The 18,610-nt window shown below is 44.3% G+C and overlaps 2 protein-coding genes across 6 annotated transcripts in view; one reads left to right on the plus strand and one right to left on the minus strand.

The window, feature by feature from the left end:
- Positions 1 to 7,851: 7,851 nt before the first annotated feature.
- zdhhc4 (zDHHC palmitoyltransferase 4) lies at positions 7,852 to 10,872 on the minus strand. The gene is made up of 6 exons (XM_075457105.1): positions 10,296 to 10,872; positions 10,115 to 10,188; positions 9,847 to 10,025; positions 9,305 to 9,430; positions 8,347 to 8,591; positions 7,852 to 8,233 (listed from the first exon to the last, which is right to left on the minus strand). The coding sequence occupies exons 1-6, from the start codon at positions 10,416 to 10,418 to the stop codon at positions 7,934 to 7,936; spliced, it is 1,047 nt and encodes a 348-aa protein (XP_075313220.1). The 5' UTR covers positions 10,419 to 10,872; the 3' UTR covers positions 7,852 to 7,933.
- A 1,190-nt stretch (positions 10,873 to 12,062) lies between these two features.
- grid2ipb (glutamate receptor, ionotropic, delta 2 (Grid2) interacting protein, b) overlaps positions 12,063 to 18,610 on the plus strand; it is a 39,321-nt gene continuing 32,773 nt past the window's right edge. For 4 of the 5 annotated variants that reach the window (XM_075457284.1, XM_075457285.1, XM_075457286.1 and 1 more), the window contains exons 1-4: positions 12,064 to 12,161; positions 16,084 to 16,337; positions 16,422 to 16,751; positions 18,284 to 18,438. In XM_075457284.1, coding sequence (XP_075313399.1) covers positions 12,143 to 12,161; positions 16,084 to 16,337; positions 16,422 to 16,751; positions 18,284 to 18,438 — 758 coding nt within the window. In that variant the 5' untranslated portion in view covers positions 12,064 to 12,142. Of the gene's footprint in view, positions 12,162 to 16,083; positions 16,338 to 16,421; positions 16,752 to 18,283; positions 18,439 to 18,610 lie in introns of all 5 variants that reach the window. The other variant, XM_075457287.1, reaches the window with a different exon arrangement.

The following is an 18,610-nucleotide window of genomic DNA, read 5'->3' on the forward strand; positions in this document are numbered from 1 at the left end:
GGGCGTTAAAGAAATAACCCTTGAAGCTGAAGAAGATTTAAAAGAGGTATATGCTAATGTATGCAAATCAATGCCAGAAGATTGCACAGTAGTTATCCAGAACATCCACAGAGTTGAACCATTTGGTGAATTATTTCATGCTCCAGTGACAGTTAATGGTTCTGCTCAGCTGCAAGGAAGGACTACTCGACTCTGGATCCATGGCATGCACAATAAGTGAGGCAGCAGAACAGAGACTCTTATCAGAGAACATTCTGACACAACAGAAAGAGCAGACGCAGCGCATTATCCTGGTCGGCTGTGGAGGAGTACAGGTGACCCCCAAATGTATATAAAGATGGAATTGGAATTGTATGGTGTAAAGTGCATAGTTCCAGTCCTGGTAGTTGCTGGTCAGAATGATGAGATCATCATAGGCACCAATATGTTGAAGTATATCGTCCATCAGATGAAGAATGATGATAATTACTGGAAACTCATCTCATGCAGTGCAGTGTCTGAGGAGTGTGAGCAGTTTCTGGAGATGATGGCTAACCTCACGAGATGGAGAGGGATGGATGTACCAGACAAGGTGGGCACAGTTAAGCTGACTCAGGTGGTGACACTACAAACAGGAGTACCTATTGTGGGGCAGGTTGCCCAATAATGTTCCAATGTCACCTGGAAGCGCGGTGGTGGTGGAGCCCACCGTCCAAGTGCGTCCCCCGAGGCATCATGGTTGGAAGAGTTGTCACACCTTTGTGGGGAAATGGTTGGACTCCGATGAGAGTGACCAATGTCACTGAAAAGCCTCTCACTCTAAAAAGAAACTGCAAGTTAGCAGATGTCTCCCCCTGCATCGCGATCAAAGACTTCACATTGCTTCAGAGCTCCTGTCAGGAGGAGAGTGACACAGATAAGAAAACACATGACCGACACAGCACTGTCCATAATACTGACCTGAAACAGAGACTGAAGGACCTTGGCTTGGGAGAGGTCGACATCGATGGTTGCCAAGTAAGCCCCTCTACTAAGAATCAGCTGGTGGAAATGCTGGAAAAATATCAGGAAAAAAAAAAAATAACCCATCATCTTGACTGGAGAAGCCAAAGGTTTTGTGCACAGGATTCAGCTCACAGACAAACGCCCCTTCTGCCTCCCATATCGCAGAGTCCCTCCAGCTCACTATCAAAAACTGCGCCAGGTCCTTACTGAGATGGAGGAGTAAGAAATCATTCAAAAGTCAGTGAGTGAATTTGCTTCCCCCCTCGTGATGGTTTGGAAAAAGAATGGTGATCCCAGGATATGCATAGACTTCCGATGGCTGAATGCGAGCACCATTAAAGACGCTCACCCTCTGCCTCATCAGGCGGACTGTTTGGCTGCCCTCGGCGGGAACTCTGTTTTCAGTATCATGGATTTAACATCAGTGTTTTATAACCTGCCCATGGATGAAGAAGACAAAAAATATACCGCCTTCACAACACCACTGGGCTTACATGAATACAACAGATTGCCACAGGGCCTTTGTAATAGTCCTGCATCCTTTATGAGAATGATGCTTAGCATTTTTGGTGACCTTAACTTTAGCAGCCTGTTATGCTATTTAGATGACCTCCTGGTCTTTGCCCCATCAGAACAGGAAGCCTTAAAAAGGCTGGTTGTTTTTCAGAGGCTGAGAGAACATAATCTTAAATTAAGCCCAAAAAAGTGCCACCTGCTGCGACAGTCTGTGAAATTCCTCGGTCACATTATTGATGGTGATGGGGTTGCTGTTGACCCAGGAAAAGAAACTTAATGGAAGATGATGGCTGCACGCCTTCAGTTTGGAGAGTAAAGTAATTCCTTGGTATGATATTTTACTATCAACATTTCATACCGAACTACAGTACTCCTCAATTGCAAAGCCTTTGTTTGCCCTCACAGCAGGTCAAAACGGAGAGGGAGGGTATGAAAATCCAATCAGAAGCCAGGGGTCTTCAGAAAGCTCAAACCTACAGACTGGACTGCTGACTATAGCCCCTTTCACACTGAGGAATAACCCGCTTTAATTCGCGAATTTAGCGTGTCCGCTGTTCCTTTCACACTGACGACTCGGGCTGGCGTGTCAACTCGACTCGCCTTTCGACCCGCGTCGGACCCTAGTCTTTTTGCCGAGCCGAGTTTGGTGTGAACGCAATCGACGCGGGTCGGATGTGGGCGTGGCGTGACGTGAGGAGTTTAAAAGACAGAATGGACAGCTGATTCAGAACAACAGCGACAGGTGAGGACAAGTTTCACTCTGTTTTACATCAAGTTCGAGACATTTTTGAAGATGGCCAACTGGGGAGACAAGGAGGTCCGCGAGCTCCTCAGCCTCCGAGCAGAGGACGTTATTTACCGCCACATGTCGGGGACGGTGAAAGATGGACCTCTGCTGGAAGGGCTGGCGAGAAAGATGGGAGAGCGCGGTTTCCCATGCAGCAAGACGCAGTTAACTAACAAATTAAAGGCCATGAGGAAAAGTTCCATGCTGTTAATGACCACAACGGCAGGAGTGGCAGAGGGCGATTGGACTGGCCATATTTTGACATGTGCCACGCCATCTGGGGAGGAAGCCACTCTGTATTTAACCCTACCTCCGACGCATGGCTTGTGCCAACGTCATTCTACACGCCCAGCATTTTATGTGTTTCGTGTGACGCTCTGCCACTAGGCAACGCCCCCTGAACTCGGTTTCAGGCGACACGGGTCACCTAATACGCCAAGCTTTCACATTGCTCGACGCGGGTCGAAGTGGCAATTTGGACCCGCTAAGGTAGCGGGTCTCAGTGTGAAAGGGGCTTGTGATTCTTCCTTCCTCAGCCTCAAGAATAGGCTTTTGAACTGCGCAGTCCTCACTCACCCGGACTTGTCCAAACCGCTGATCCTGTCCATCGACGCTTCTCTCGACGGTATGAGGCAGTTTTGTCTCGGCTCCCAGAGGGTGAGGCCAAAGCTCGTCCAATCGCCTTTGCAAGCAAAACCCTCACTGGTTTGCAAAAAAGGTATCCTGTTCATCGTTTATAGTTTTTAGCGCTCAAGTGGAGTGTTTGTGAAAAATTCAGCCAATTGGTTAAAAGGCCAGTCTTTTACAGTATGGACTGATAATAATCCATTGACGTACATAATGACCAAACCGAAACTCGACACATTGTGAACAGCGGTGGGTTGCGAAACTATCTCCATACACATTTGACATCAAACACATCCCTGGGACGAAAAACATTGTGGCGGACGCCTTGAGCAGGGACCCCTTCACCAGGTCAGTGAGCCAAAGGCTGATGAGTGAGCGGTACATGGATCTTTTGGCAGAGGTTGAGGGGACAAAGGAGGAAGGAGTACAGGAGGTTTTTCGGTGCAAGGTTCAATGTCTTCAGATAAATGAGTCGGGCTCTGTGACCATGAGTGCTCCTGGTTGTAATCGAGCTGGCGTTCAGGGTTAGTCTGATGTTGAGTCTATCTGTGAAGCTCACACTGAGTGGGAAGTGGCTGCGGAGTAACGAGCAGTACAATTTCTCAAGGTTCTTCCTCAGATGGCGTCCTCACAACAAGACACACTCCCAGCCCTGTCTCTTGAGGAGCTTCGGCACAGTCAGGAGTCAGACTCAGACATCCAGCTATTGGTGGAACGGGGAAGACTGTCGTCAAGGAGGGAGAGAAACCGATTAGCCGCCAAAGCACAAGCATTCTGTAAGCAGTGGCATCGTCTGAAAGTTCAAGATGGAGTCCTCTATAGAATGTTAAGAGAGCCTTCTACTGCCTTGAGAGCCAAGGCCCTCTCTGGTGTGCATGACCTTGCGGGATATCAAGGACAGGCCAGGACCCTGTACCTTGCCAGGCATCGGTTTTTCTGGCCGCAAATGGAAAGAGACATTAAGGACTATGTGAAATGCTGCAAACGATGTATCCTAGCTAAAAGCCCTGAACCAGCTGCCCGGGCTCCCCTGGAGAGCATCTGCACCACTGCACCCATGGAGTTGGTGTGCATTGACTTTTGGAGTGCTGAGGATAACGAGCAGAGATCAGTGGATGTCTTGGTCATAACAGACCACTTTACAAAGTTGGCTCATGCTTTCCCCTGTGTAAACCAGACGTCAAAACAGGTCGCAAAAAAGCTGTGGGACAATGTATTTTGCATATATGGTTTTCCAGAGCGGATACGTTCAGATCAGGGAGCCAATTTTGAAAGCAAACTCATCTCAGAACTTCTCAGCCTCACAGGGGTAGCAAAGTCTCACACAACCGCATACCATCCTATTGGAAATGGGCAAACTGAGCGATTCAATAGGACGCTTTGCAGTATGCTACGCTCCTTACCACTGGCTGCTAAACAACATTGGGCACAACAGATACAAACACTAATTTTGTGCTGCTACAGTAGCAGCACAAAATTATTCACATTTCAGAAAAGATCTATTGGAAGAGCTTCGACATTTTGGAAAATTTTCTTCAAGAACGATATAACTAAGCAACCATATAAAACACTGCCACTCTCGTCCTGGATAAAAAAAAACAAGCACAGAGGAGCTGTGAACCAAGTTGTTGATTTCTTTCTTTCTCGAGCCTTCTCAGAATCAAATATGGAAACAAATGTACGAGAAATTCTCGACATCGAGGAACATTTGCTCCCAAGCGTTTGGGCTGAAGTGAAGGACCATGATTTTGATACATCCCTTAAAAGGATGACAAAACTTGGCCAAAATTTTTTTGAGAAGTTTTGCTCCAATAGGGGCTTTAAAAAAAAAAAAAAAAAAAAGGACACCTGTGGAAGACTTTGAACCCGATGAGCAGCCATCGAGGTAACACCTGTGGAAGACTTCGAACCAGGTGAGCAGCCCACACCTGAGAATTTTTTTTCATTCAATCAACCGCTGCCAGAAGATAACAAGACGATAATTGAGGAAACACTGAAAGCAGTGATAAGTCGAGCGGGTTTAAAAGCAAAACAGAAAATACCTCCTAAATTATTCGACAGCATCTATAGTCATTATTTTGATCAAATCTGGCCTCTCATTGAGGGAAAGGATTTTGACAAGTCCCCAGAAAAAATTATTAGACTCCATAAAAGCATTTTCACACGCTTTGCCTGGAAAGCTGGAGCGCCAGAGGAACGTGTTCTATTTAATACATTTACACTACCTAAAAGTAGACCGCTGGTTCATCTCCAGTTTCGTTCGGGGGAAGTTATGGAACCCTACATAAAACCAAGCCCAGTTCAAGCTTCTTTCAGGTGTATTGCAGTTTCAGTCGGCAAGTTTATCGACAATTTGAATGAGTAGAGGTATTAATATCCCATTTGTAATTTGTAAAAGTTACAGATTTGTCAAAGTTACAGAACAATTTGTATTCTTGCAGGAACAACTTGAGAATACAAAATGTTCAAAAAAATATTCAAAATAAATTACAACAAATAAATAAACAAAAAATAAATTCTATAAAAACTAATGAGTTGTGTTTCTGGTCTTCTTATAAATGTTTGTGAAAAACTCAATTCCCTTTGAAACCTCTAAAGTATCCACCAACTCCTCAGGGCACAACGTCTCCATCCAAATGTTATCTGCTATTATTTTGGTTCAAACTAGTTGCAGATGTTTCAGAAAATAAAAAAACACATCTTATCAAATGACACATTTTCATCTGCCAATGTGAACATATTGATAATGTCACAAACTCCAATATCAATCACATCAATAAACACTGGGTAATAAAATGACTAATATTAGATTTGATGTTTTAGTAGAAAAAAAAAGCTCTTTGCGTAATACACTTCATTATATCTACTTCAACTTGTGTCAAAAGAAAAAAAAGATTTAAAAAAAGAAAGCAACCACTGCAGATGAACAAATAACAATGGAATGAATATGTTGGTAAAAAGAGAATGTGGAAGGTGAGCAGTTCACTCTCAAACCGAATTAAAAATTCAATATTAAAAGGTGAAAACAAAAAAAAAATAAACAAAAAAGGAATTAAAAACACTTTTAAAATGACACAAAAAAAACACATAATAAAATACAGCTGCATTCGTGGATGATACAATATGAAGTTCATTATTTAGTTCCTGGGTAACAAATAAAAACCTGCTTCCTTGACTTTAGCATGACGTCCTCTGCAGATCTCAGGATTGATCTGTTCACATTGTGCGTTGAGATGAACAGAGCAGTTCTACGGAACGGTCCTCCTCGAATTTCGTTCTGATAACTGTCCTTCCCCAGCAGAACTGTTTCAGTTTGCATTTGCACATGAGTCGGGACCAGGTCGGGACTGATGCGACGCAACCGTCTGACAGTGAAGTGTTACTTTAGCGCCACATTCAACAACAAAACAAAACAAAACCCGGTAAAAGTAAGGAGAGAAGAAAAAAACGCCACAAAGAAGCTAATATGGAGAGCGGGGAGGCCACCATGTTCATGGTCTGCATGATGGTGATATTAAAAATGGACGATCACATCGGGGTCTAACATCGAGGCTGGAAGAGCACACAGAGAGAGTCAGGAGACGAAGGATGGAGCGCAGGCCATACTTCTTCGTTTCATGAAGGAAGGAGAGCAGAGTGCCGCAGACAAAGGAGACGACGTGTAAGTTTAACTTATTAAACACGCGCAGGTTGTGTCTGTGTCCTATGAGTAAACATTTCAGCCGTGACAGCATGACAAGGGGCGTACCTACCAACCACCAAACACCTCCGTCAGATGTGTCCCTATAGAACCCAGAACAGACCCAGCCTCGGAGAAGGAGCTAAAATGGTTATAGGAACTGAGGGCCATGGTCCCGAGTTCCTGTATGTCCGAATGCGGGAAAAAACGGCCCCGTTCCTTAAAAGGTTATAGGAACTGCCAAAGGTTCCTACAGTGCGAATTCGACTAATGTTGTTGAAATGAACTGATTTAACATCCTTTAGTGTACTGAATTTTTCTGCCACAAGATGGACCCAAAAGCCATCAACAAGCGCCATCTGAGAGAAGAGCGAGCGGCGACGCTCTCCGGTGGTGAACTCCAAGGGAGTAGGAATGAGTTTTACCATTGGGGGGGGCCTGACAGATATGTCAGAAATTAATGCGCAGAAATGCGCCCGTCTCCAACATTGGGGGGAACACGTCTCCCCCTCGTCCCCCCCCCAGTTCCTACACCTATGGTGAACTCGCAGGAAAAAGCCTCTGTGCTGGAATAGAGAAGTATGTTAAAACAAGATGCTTGACTTTTGCAGCTAACGTTCGATGTAATAAATCAAAGAGATATAGGTTTTGAAGCAGTAGCTCGATTCACCGCTGACACATGCTGAGAGACGGAATGCTGCAGTTCAACTGCATCGTTTGGTTTTCTGACCGTTTTTTGTACACGCGAGACATTTTGAGGAGTCCTAAACCCGACGCAATTATTCAGCAAACACACTGAAAAACAGTTTTATAATCTCTCCTTCCAACCCGTCTCCTCTGCACGACTGTTCTGTCAGATCAGCTCACTCAATATACTGTACGTAATGTCAGGGGCCACTTTTTGAAGCTGCTCCTGTGAAAACTGGTGCAAACGAGCTACGCACGCGGCATTCTGGATTCAGACAGTTGTCAGTTGACAGAGAGTTTGGTTTTAGCTCATGAGGGCTACAGGAGCTCCCTCCATGTTGATATAACCTCAGAAGAAATACATCCATATTGTTATTGATATATTCAAGAAATTTCATGTAAAAATCCTGCTCTCCAAGGCATTTAGCTGTCAGCTACCAGATGATTTAAAAATAAACTGGATGAAGTGGGCTAAGCTTGCAGCTCCTCGTCGGTGACCAGACACTAAGTGGACAGCTTGAAGAGCCTTTGAAAGTCGCGTTGCCTTATGAGAGACAATAACAAAACCCCATAAAGAAATCACAAGCCTTTATTTTCCCAGTAGTAGTGTATGGATGAATGTAACCGGATGATACAGAAAGCGGCAGCCGTTTTCAGCTGTCCTTCTTCCGAACAGTCCGTGGAGGGAAGAAAATCTCTCCCAGGTTTCGGAGTAGCCCTCGGCTGTAGTAGTGTCTTTTTGAGTGATCTGGGACGGGGCTGCAAAGGTGATCAGCCGTCGCAGTTGGGCGGCAGTGCTGACAAAAATAACCTCGACTTTTGTACCACTCGTTGGAAGTCTGGTTGACGAGCGCCAGGTAGGAATGAAACAGGGCGTAACCCGCCAGGAGGAAGAAGACAAAGATCAGGAAGCCCAGCATGAAAACAATTCGGGGAAATGTCAGAAACAGATGCTGCAGAGACATGGAGAGGGGAGAAGAGAAAAAAAAATGGTTTAAAATGATATAAATTTGGAGGGTAATACAGATGTAGAATATGTATATGAGATATGCAATGTCAAGAGTACCTGTACAACAAAAAGAGGCCCGGCTGTCTGCTGCTGGCCATACTCATCTATATAAGTGGCTCTTAAGAGGCCGGAGCGCAGCACAGCATGAAGCAGCATGTCCCCTGTCAGCAGGGCCATGTCGCCTGCCATGGCGCACACGCTGAAGAGGTACAGCAGGAAGTGACGCGTGTTCTGAGCGCCGATGCAGTTGTTCACCCAGACACAGTGGTGGTCGAAACGCTGGACGCACCTGTTGCAGACCCCTGAAGTGAGAAGTTTACAATCAGCACTGAGAGATATTTCTCATGCGTTTTTGTCCCGCACCCAAACGACCGGGACGCTGTGCAAAATGTCAACGAAAACAGAGCGCAGTGATTTTCAAATCTCATAAACCAATATTTCATTCGCAATAGGAAACCTATCAAATGCTGAAAGCGACACATGAAAAAAACGTGAGCTCGTACTTTGACGGCAATTGGGAAAGTAGCAATAAAAGGCCGAAAAGGTAAGCGGTTCCAAAAGGAAAATGCTGGGGGAACGCGTTGCAACCAGTTAGGTCAACTGGCCTGTAAGAGCACCTTAGAGAGGAAGGGTCTCTCAGAAGTAAAGACGAGCAAAGTTTTGGCAGTCTGCAAAAAGGGGAAAACAAACAAAAACAAAACAAAACTGTGTTTCAAAATAATGTTCTTCAAGAGAAAAACTGCAAAGTCTTTGAATATTCCATCATAATGAAATAGTAAACTGTCTTACTTTCAACAGCCCATATGTTTTCTATGTTTCTTTGTAAATAAAGGATTCATAAATGAGATTTGCAAATCATTGTTTTCGGTTTCCGTTTACATAATTTGCATTGTACAATGCAAGCTCAAGTTGTGCTAAATGAATGGACAGTAACAGTAGGAGAAGGAGATCTGACGCTAAAAGCAGTTGGGGCACGAACAATACCGGTGTGTTCAAGCTTCTGAGCAGTACTCACTGCAGTGTTTGGAGCGAGCCGGTTTGACGAGCTGGCAGGTTGGACAGGAAACCCCAGGGTGAAACAGTCTCCTGTCGTACGGATAAATGTGCAGCGGCCCAGAGACTTTGTTCTTTGTCACGGTGCCTGACGAGTTAACGAGTCAAGGAGAGAAAGTTGAGAAAATATGACAGCACAAACTACGACTCCATGTAATTTGTATTTTCTTGTTCAGAACCAACTTAAAAAAGGACTTTCAACTGTCTGCTACATACTACTTAAAAATCTATATAACTTAGCCCTAAAAACCAATGCAACGGTAGAGTACTCAGTTACTGTTAATACTCCTGTAAATAGAATGAACTGTGTATGATCCTCGGGAAAATAATAAGGTAAACTGTAAAACAATCACAGTCACACAAACAGCGTAAACCTAACAAAAAACACAATTATAATTGGACAAAATGGCTCAATTTCTAGTGAAAGAAGTCCTTATTACTGTATGTCTCCTCTCACCCATTCACCCGGTCTTAATGATCAGCTGAAACTAGAGTCAAATTAACCTGGGTCTGTCTTTATGCAGAGGTAGAAGAAGAAGGTCTTGATCACCAGCAGCACGTAAGGCACAGACAGGCTGGTCAGAGTGGTGTCCATCTCCCTACAGAAGCCAAACACCTCATAGGAGAACTCTGCATACACAGTGCCCTCCAACAGGATGTGCAGGTAAATGAACACGTTGTTCCTGCAATGAAAACGATTCAGGTTTAATGACACAACGTGACTGCTAAATTCACGGGACCGGGCATTCTGGGAGATTTTTAAATTACAAACCTTTGATGAAACAGCCTGTGCAAGACCCAGTGTGAAAACTTTTGGAGCCACTGTGGCGTAAACGGTGCGACCACCTGAGAAGAGAAAAGCTCGACTTGTAGTGCCTCTGCTGATTTTGAAAAAGCGGCGCAACAGCGCCACTCAGTGTTGCTTTGAGGAAGTGCAGTGAAACGAGTCTTACCTTTGAGACATGGTTAAGCAGTACATTAAAGGGGCTTTGCTGCTGGCCTGAATATTTACAGACTAGAAATATGCAGGTTAGCACTACAGCGACGTAGATAGTAAACAGAGTGAGGAAATCCATATCTCACCCGGCAGCATCGCACACACGGAAACAACAACAACAACAGGTGTTTGCTGCAAACTCAGCACGCGCAGCTAGCAAACGTAACGAGAAGGTACAGCTTTATTTCTGCTTGAGTTACGGAACACTTTTCCTATTTGAGGAAACCGTGGACTATCACACTTAAAATTCTAAGTCTGGTTATCTAAAGTGACTCATACCATCAACTTACGTTAGCATGCTAATCTTAAACCTATTCGAGCCGTTTCTACACTTTAAAAAAAAGAAAAGAAAAAAAAACTTTCTTAAGGAATTTGTCAGGTCGCCCCCCTCTTACCCTCTTTTGGGGTTACATTTAGCTGCCTTTCGGTTCTTTTTTTTCACGTCAACATTGTTGGCTTGGTTTTGGGTTGTGACTACCGCCTTCACTTCTGGTCCTTTCTCATCCTCTGCCACTTCCTTAGCATGGATGTAGCTTCATGCTAACAGCTGCTCGGCTCAGCTGTGTGCTACAGCGCCAAACTTTGCTGTGAGAAGGATGGAGGGAGAACGCTGCTCTAATGTTTAAACTTTCAAACTTCCTAGTTATTAAACCTAGTTTCCAAAAAAAGAAAAAGTGAAATGTCAATTAAAGAAAACTGAATGATTCGCTAACGATATGAAAATTATTTTAAGAAAGCATTTTTTTCTAGTTGTGTTTGGAATATTCTGCTTCTTTTGGAAAGAATGCCAGCACTTTTAATACATGTTGAGAAAGGGGGCTTGTACATTGGACCACCTGCCTTGAAAGCAAATGACTATTCTTGCTTTCTCTCTGATTATCTGTAGCTGCTCAGTAGTTTGAGGCATCCTGTGGCATTGTCTTGCAAAACTAAGCAAGGCCTTCTGTAGAGAAGGCTGAATTGCAGCTTAGGTTGCTTCAAAACCTGTGTGTTTCTCGCCATTAATGGTGCCTTCACTCTGATGTTGGCTTTTGTGCTCTGATAACAAGCTGACCGGCTCTTTAAGCTGAAAGAGACAGCATTCCACTTTACCTCCCTGCGCTTACGTGTAGTATTTCTTTATGCGGAAGAGTTTCAGTTTGCATCTGTGGATGCAGCACTAAACTGTGTTCCCTGATAATGGTTTTCCAAGGTGATCCCATTCAGTGACTTCTACGATAGATTTGACGATACTGATTTTCAGTCTTGTCCTTAGAATCTAGATATGTCTCCAGATTCTGATGAAATCTCAACATACTTTGCAGTTTTCCAACTCTTGAATTATTAAGCTCTTTGACCGTGCCTCTTTTCACCCCCCCCCCCCCCCCCCCTCCTTCTCTTTACATCTGAATCAGCTTCTCTTGGATGCTCTTTTTATACCCACTCATGTTACAAAATGAATGACTCACACAGTACCATTGCTGTTTTAAAGGTCCTGTGAGTCCTGAATGTTTTCAGGAGCTTGTCACACGTTTCTCTGTGGAAGTTATGATGCTTTTAAACCATCGCCTGATCCCAAGAACAGCCTTTTAACATCTAGGAACAGCTTTTAAAATTCTGTGCGTCTTCCCAGCGTCAAGATGAAAAGCCTAACTCAAGAGTCGGTGCTGCTTTCTGTCTGTCTCTGTCACCCAGTGCGCCACACAATGCTGCAAGCATCACAAGACACCTGTTGGATCTGGTTGCCGACATGGGGCAGCTCTCAAGTTACTGCTCTCAGTTCTGCAGAGGGCAGCATCACTCGGGAGCTGCGTGTGCGCGTCGATGGATGCCGTTCGAAAAGGTACTGGATGTGTGCTGGTGTTGCGCTGTTGTGTCGACAATTTTAGACTTTTTAGAAGGGTTTTACACCACAATGCTGCGGGTGTATACGCCGACACGATTGGGGTGCCACTAGTGTCTCGTTGGGTTGGTTTTTAAGGTCTGCTCGTCATATCAGTTTGGTGTTTGCTGTTGTTAACGGTTTTGTCTTCAGTCTAAGAAAAGACTTTGATTGAAGGGAACAATGTGTGTTTGGACATACAGCCAGTTATGCTAAATTATTCAGTGTGTACTGGAATCCCTGCTCCTTATTGTGTGTTTCGCCATTAACGACTGTTTACGCTCAAATCGGCCCACCTGAACTCTTCTCACATGCTTTCTCTTTTACTGTAAGGAATTCTTATTTTTACTCATTCTAGTGTAATTTCCTTATATGTGAACGTTGATTTGTCTATGTTGATCATCAATATTGAACTGTATTGTGAAATAAGATCTTTCCAGCTTTAATCTCGCATTCAAGAGTGGAAGTACCTAATTACATGTAACTTTTGTACTATTGTCTGTTTCAGTATGATTCTGTCTTATGGAAGTTCTATCCTGAAAGATTTTTGTCGGTCATACAAAAAGAAAAAAAACAGTTATTTTTCTGTAAAGGTTATTCTTTAAGGGCTGTGGTGGTTAGGACCGTCGCCTCACACGGTTCCCAGTTCGAATCATGATTGAGGCCTTTCTGTGTGCACGTTCTCCACGTGTATGCGTGGGTTCTCTCCGGGTACTCCGGCTTCCTCCCACCGACCTAAAACATGCATGTCAGGTTAATTGGTGATTCTAAATTTGTCCCTAGGAGTGAGTGTGAGCGTGTACGGTTGTTTATCTCTATGTGGACCTGTGATGGACTGGTGACCATCCGGGGTGTACCCTGCCTCTCACCCAATGACAGCTCCAGCCCTCCTGCAACCCTGAGTTGGATTAAGCGGGTATAGAAGATGGATGGATGGTTGTTCTTCACATTTTTTTTTTGTTAATAGCTTTTTGAGTTTGTTTTTAGAAAGCTGTCCTTTAGATTAATTAGACTTCTCCTTCGGTTGATCTTTTAATAAAATAACCTGCAAACATTTTGTCTTCCTAGTACATAGGTTTTAGTATTTAGCACCGATATGGCTCCCAGTCAGTTGTGATGTGACAGTATCCGCAACAGCGGGACCCTGAAATGGAAGCCAACAAAGGGAATTCAGCCATCATCAAGTTTATTTTCGCCGCTTACGCTTTTCTCACTGTGACGTGCCAGAATGACTGAAATGAAATGTGCCTTTTGAACAGCTTTTTTCGTGGCCAGTAGCTTAGGAGTTGCTTTTGGCTCTTGTTGAAGTTAATTGAAAAAGGGGCTGTACTTCCACACAGGTGTCGTCACTGATCCTCGCCGATTAACTAGACCTCCTGAAGTGGAAGTGGACCCACAATAGCAAGAACACAAATAAAGTACCATGGGGTCAAGGAGATGTCGGTCAAATACCGTAGACAGACTGCTAGCGCCATGTAGGGGTTCTGATCTGATGCTAATTGAGAGAGCTTCTTTTGCTTTTACTTAACTTAGCTAAACATGTAGCTCAATTAGCAGATATGAAACAGTTTTTTAGTGATAGCATTAATGTAGGTCAAGTATCATGTCTCCAAGATGCTTCATAATCTTTATCATCTCCTTAGAAATATCTGTGTTTTAGCCACCCCTGCTATGTGCTGTGGCTAATTGCTAACTCAGCTCGTTTAATTTCTTCGCTGTCGCTCTTTTCACATTACTCATTGTCTTTTCTGTTCTGTTATTCAACAGGATTGAAATACTGGTAAATTTTCATAAAAACGTTTTCTTTTCTTTTCTAGTGATGAGTGTCTAGCGTCAGTCCCTTGTTTCATGTCTTCCTCTGTACAGCATGATGTTAGTTTTGTGAATTATGGGGCCATTTGGAGTAGATCAGGGATTAAAGCAGGGAAAGTCTAAGGGGAGGGGTATTTTATAAACAGTTGGCCACTTCCTCCGAGATCACAACAACCAAAACATCAAACTCTGTGCTTTGGATATCCTGTGCGGGCTTTACAACTATGTCCTTTTGCCTCTTTACTATTATTTGTGCTTATTCTTCTGGGCAGTAGGCTGATAATATTGCTACAACTGGAGAATCGGTCTTAGGGATGTAAAATGAATGTGTTGAAGTAGCACTGACTACAAGTTAAAGTTTTAATTGAGAATCCTTGTGGTTTCAACCTTTTTACAGGTTTACATCTGTTTTGTGTCATCAGCCTATATTCTAAATGTGATGTCGAACAATTAATACCACAGCTCTTACGCTATGACAAGGTTCCACTAGAGTCACTTTACATATTCATCCAGGGAGGGGAACATGTGTTCCTTCTGTATTAATGACAGGGGGAGGAGAGCTAAAGATTCAGCTGCTAATCCTACTAATCCTCCAGGCTGAAGTCTTAAATTGCCCCCGTACCCTCTCGATGGGCCGAACATTTGAGAGCGCTTCCACGCACGGACACGCAGAATTCCAGGCAAGCAGATGCTCCAATTAGTACTCATCAGGCTTTCTTGCATCGACGCAGAGTGATTCTGGGCCAGGAGCAGTCCCTCGGAGAGCCACCTAGCCAAGAGAGGAGGAGGAGGAAAAAGACACATTGGTGTATTTATAGAAAAATGAGGCCTCACAATACCCTTTTTGGAGACAGAATTATTAAGGATACCGAGGTGCGCGGGTGCACGCGTCCCAGTTTTCTGATTAACAGTGTGCAAGCAGGCTAGCCCAAGGATGAATCAGGGATGAGACACAGGACTAACTCCTTGACACACTCACAGAGAGACTGCACTTGCTTTTTCATGCCCACTCACCCTTTGCTCATGAAGAAGCTGCCATGGTTCTAAGGTGGAGAAATGGGGCAAGATTTTAAGATTGTCACCTTCTCTGTTTGACTTTGGGGGTTGTGGGAGTTCTTTTTTTTTTTTTTTTTTTCCTCATTGTACTTGAGAGGACAGAGGGGATAATAGCGTGCTAGCAGGCCACCTGCTATTTGACAAGCAAGATGAAGAAGTTTTTGCAAAACAAAAAGGGCAGATACTCTTTTCGGCAGAGCAAACGGGGCCCTCGGTGTCCATCTAAAGATTTCTGTAAGTCTTTGATCATGCATTGTGTGAAATCTGCTGTGCTGTGGCTGTGGAGCATATCATTCACCTCCAGCTGAGTTAGAGGGTTTATAGCAGATTACATGTAGCCACAAGCAGCATCTACATATTTTGTCAAATCTGTCATATTGGAAATGATATGGAAAAAGTGGCTTTTAATGTTTCAGTCCAATTCAGCCCTCAAGTGACTTTTCTTGGTTGTAATTTAATCTATTCTTTATTTCAACTTCTTACCGGCTTAAGATTTGTCGGCACAGCCAGCGATGTGCTCTTTTTTTCCGTTACTGTGTGACTGCCATTCAACAGGAGAGACTTGAATGTGTGCTCACGGAGAGAAAAAAATAATTAGCTGGAGGAACTTCTGGCTTTCGAGCTAATTAAGGTCACAATCTCTGCAAAGCCTTTATTTGATTGGCTGTGACTGAGTTTATGAACCAGGTCAGGGACCGCTGAGCGTGTCATGGTTCAGGGTGGAGGGTTTCAGAGCTGCACTTGTACAACTAGAGACACAAGAGATAGCAGGAGCAAGGAGGCAGGGAGCAGCTGCATCAAACGGAATACTTTTACGTATGAAGTTATAACGTAGGGGCATTTATTACAATGGAGCTAGACTTGAATGCATGGGCTGCGAGGGGTAAGTGCATTTATTCTATATTGGTGTCTCATAACGCTTGGCATTAAACAAGACATTGCAGCACGAGACTGCAGTATATAAATTTCTTAGATTACTCTCCTAACTTGACAATTGACCTTTTCGTCCATCAAGTCCTCAGCATGCCGACGTCCAACCAGGGCTGGCCAGAGGATTTTGGCTTCCAGTTGGGTGGGAGTGGACCCTGTTACATCTTGTCTGTGGAGGAAGGCAGCAGCGCTCACCTGGCAGGCTTACAGGCAGGGGACCAGGTCCTGGAGATCGAGGGCCACAATGTATCGACACTGGCTCCACAAGCTGTCATCGCCATCGCTCAGACTCAGAAGAACATCCCTCCCAGCATTGGAGTGGTGTCTCGCATACAGCAGGTTCCACAACTCGTGAATCCATTACAGCTTTCTAATCGAGGCAAACTGTTGTATTTCATTGTTTTTTTCTTCTGCCTTGTACAGATGGATATCATACCAGGTCCAGATGGTCGTTTTGGGTTCACCATTGTGGGAGACTGCCCTCTGCTGGTGGAGGACTGCTCACCGTGTTCTCCAGCCGGACGCGCAGGTCTGAGGGCCGGGGATTATGTCATGGAGGTGAACGGTATCCCAGTCAGGCATCATGAGATGGCCGCTTCACTGATCAAAGCGTCCCAGGGGAGGACACTCCGTCTGGGGGTGTTGTGTCTCGGTTCGAGGCAGAAGCACAGCATCAGCATAGAGGACAGTCAGATGGGAGGAGAGGGGGCGAGACCGGACCGCAAGCACAAGGCTCTGGAGTTCAACAGGAAGGTACTTTTATATTCACAGACACGCTTGAGTCCAGCTGGGTTGGAGTGTTTACTTACTCAGTCAGCTTCTTGCTATGAAACATGCTGTGAACTCTGCTCAGCAGAAAGGTAAACTCCACATTTCCTGACAGATTTCAGAATTTTCTATTTGTTTTTGCCCTTCCCCACTGGTTTAAAGTGGATCTGGTTTATCCGGGGCGGAAAGGAAAGAGTACTTCCTAGCACAAATTAGCTGTTAGAATGCGGTTGTTACAGTTTGTGAATGTTCTGTATGTGATCTGAAACAACATCAGATTTACACAAGTCCTGCTGAGCCTAATTAAGCAAAAGAGACAAAAATATTACATTTGCTTATAGAAGAAAACATGACACAGTGAGTGGCAAACTTTGCTTGGAATCTTTGCTTGTTTCGCTACTTTCTTGTAGTATCTCCTCTAGCTAATGATCACTCCTGCAATGAGCTTCAACTCAGGGACGTCGGTGAGTTTTGAGTCTTTACATTTGCTGCTTGATTCAGGTTCTTCATTTTTCTTGAGGTAAGATCAGGTCTTTGATTTGGCCCCTAAACCCCGCAACTGCTTGTGCGCCTAAGGTTGTTGCTTCAGTGGATTCAGTTCATGAACAATGGTTTGACACGTTCCTTTAGTATTGGCAGGCAATTCAGAACGAACTGTTCTATCGGTTACAGTAATCCATTCTGGCCCTGATGCCGCTCGCCGCACCATGATACTACCACCGCCATGTTTTACGGTTCGCTTTTGGATAGATCTTGTCTGGCTAATCAGGTTGAACAGTACTACTGAATTTCTATGTGACTGCAAACTGATGAAGTCCAAACTGATAGCTGTGTAAAGTCTTCCTCCCCGATGAGCACCAAAAACAGCTTTTATGTGGTCCTTGGCAGTTTTTCCATACCTTGATACACTTCTGAAGGCATTTTGGGGAGATAAGGCATAAAAAGATCCCTATTCTGAAAGTGAATCGGGATGCCCACTCCTGATTACCTTCCATTGGATTGAAAACACCTCATTCTATTTTCACCTTCAAATGAATTGTTAATCCTTGACGTTTTAGGCTTTTGATGACTTTTGTGAAAACCTGTTGGTATTTTAGCTCACATTCATCCAAAAATAAGGAAAGCCTCCAGCACCGCCGTCCCTTATGTTTGTTAACTGTTAAACAGTGGAAATCAGTTCACACTGACACAGTCCTGATGAAGCAGATTAGCTAAAGTGTACCCTTGATTTGACATTTTCTGCCTTGCTGTTCGTTAGCTATACCAGCTTATCCTAAAGTAGTGGCCTTGAGACTACTCCAGCCCCCATTTGGCGGGGTTTTGGGGTACATCCTGGATGTGCGTTGCAGAACTAACAAAGAGAAACAGGAAAAAAAACATGCCGCTGCAATTGCTATGGTAGGGGCAGATCTTTCTTCATCCAAGCAAAGTACATGTGTACCAGTATGTTATAGCATTTATTCTCCCATGTTGTCCTCAAACCACTCCACAATCCTAATATCAGTTGTCTCCATCAGGTTGACCAGATTTTAGGCGACGAGCCCGAAGTGAAAGACAAACTCTTCGCTGTGCTGAAGCAGTACGCCGCAGAGAAGAGAGTTGAGTGGTTGGCGTCTGTGCTGCCAGAGATACTCACCACTGATGAGCATCGACAGCTCCTCTCCAGCATCAGGTAGGAGCCAGAGCTTTTTGCTTGCAGCCTGACGCGGTTGGGGGGGGTGGTGAAACATGACTATGCAACCTAAAGGCTCTGATTTTGTGTTCAGCTGCTGGACCGTCATTGCCTCCCACTTTGCTCTCTGTCTCTCCACCTGAAGCCTGAGCGACCTGAGACAGAATGATCA

This window comes from Odontesthes bonariensis, chromosome 23 (assembly GCF_027942865.1).
Source record: "Odontesthes bonariensis isolate fOdoBon6 chromosome 23, fOdoBon6.hap1, whole genome shotgun sequence".
In the NCBI taxonomy this organism is placed as follows: domain Eukaryota; kingdom Metazoa; phylum Chordata; class Actinopteri; order Atheriniformes; family Atherinopsidae; genus Odontesthes; species Odontesthes bonariensis.

Coding starts and splice junctions, on each gene's coding strand:
- zdhhc4 (XM_075457105.1), bottom strand. CDS start 10,418: ATGGATTTCCTCACTCTGTTTACTATCTACGTCGCTGTAGTGCTAACC. Junction 9,431..9,846: donor CTGCATAAAGACAGACCCAG/GTTAATTTGACT, acceptor TTAACTCGTCAG/GCACCGTGACAAAGAACAAA. Junction 8,592..9,304: donor GGCTCGCTCCAAACACTGCA/GTGAGTACTGCT, acceptor TTCTCACTTCAG/GGGTCTGCAACAGGTGCGTC.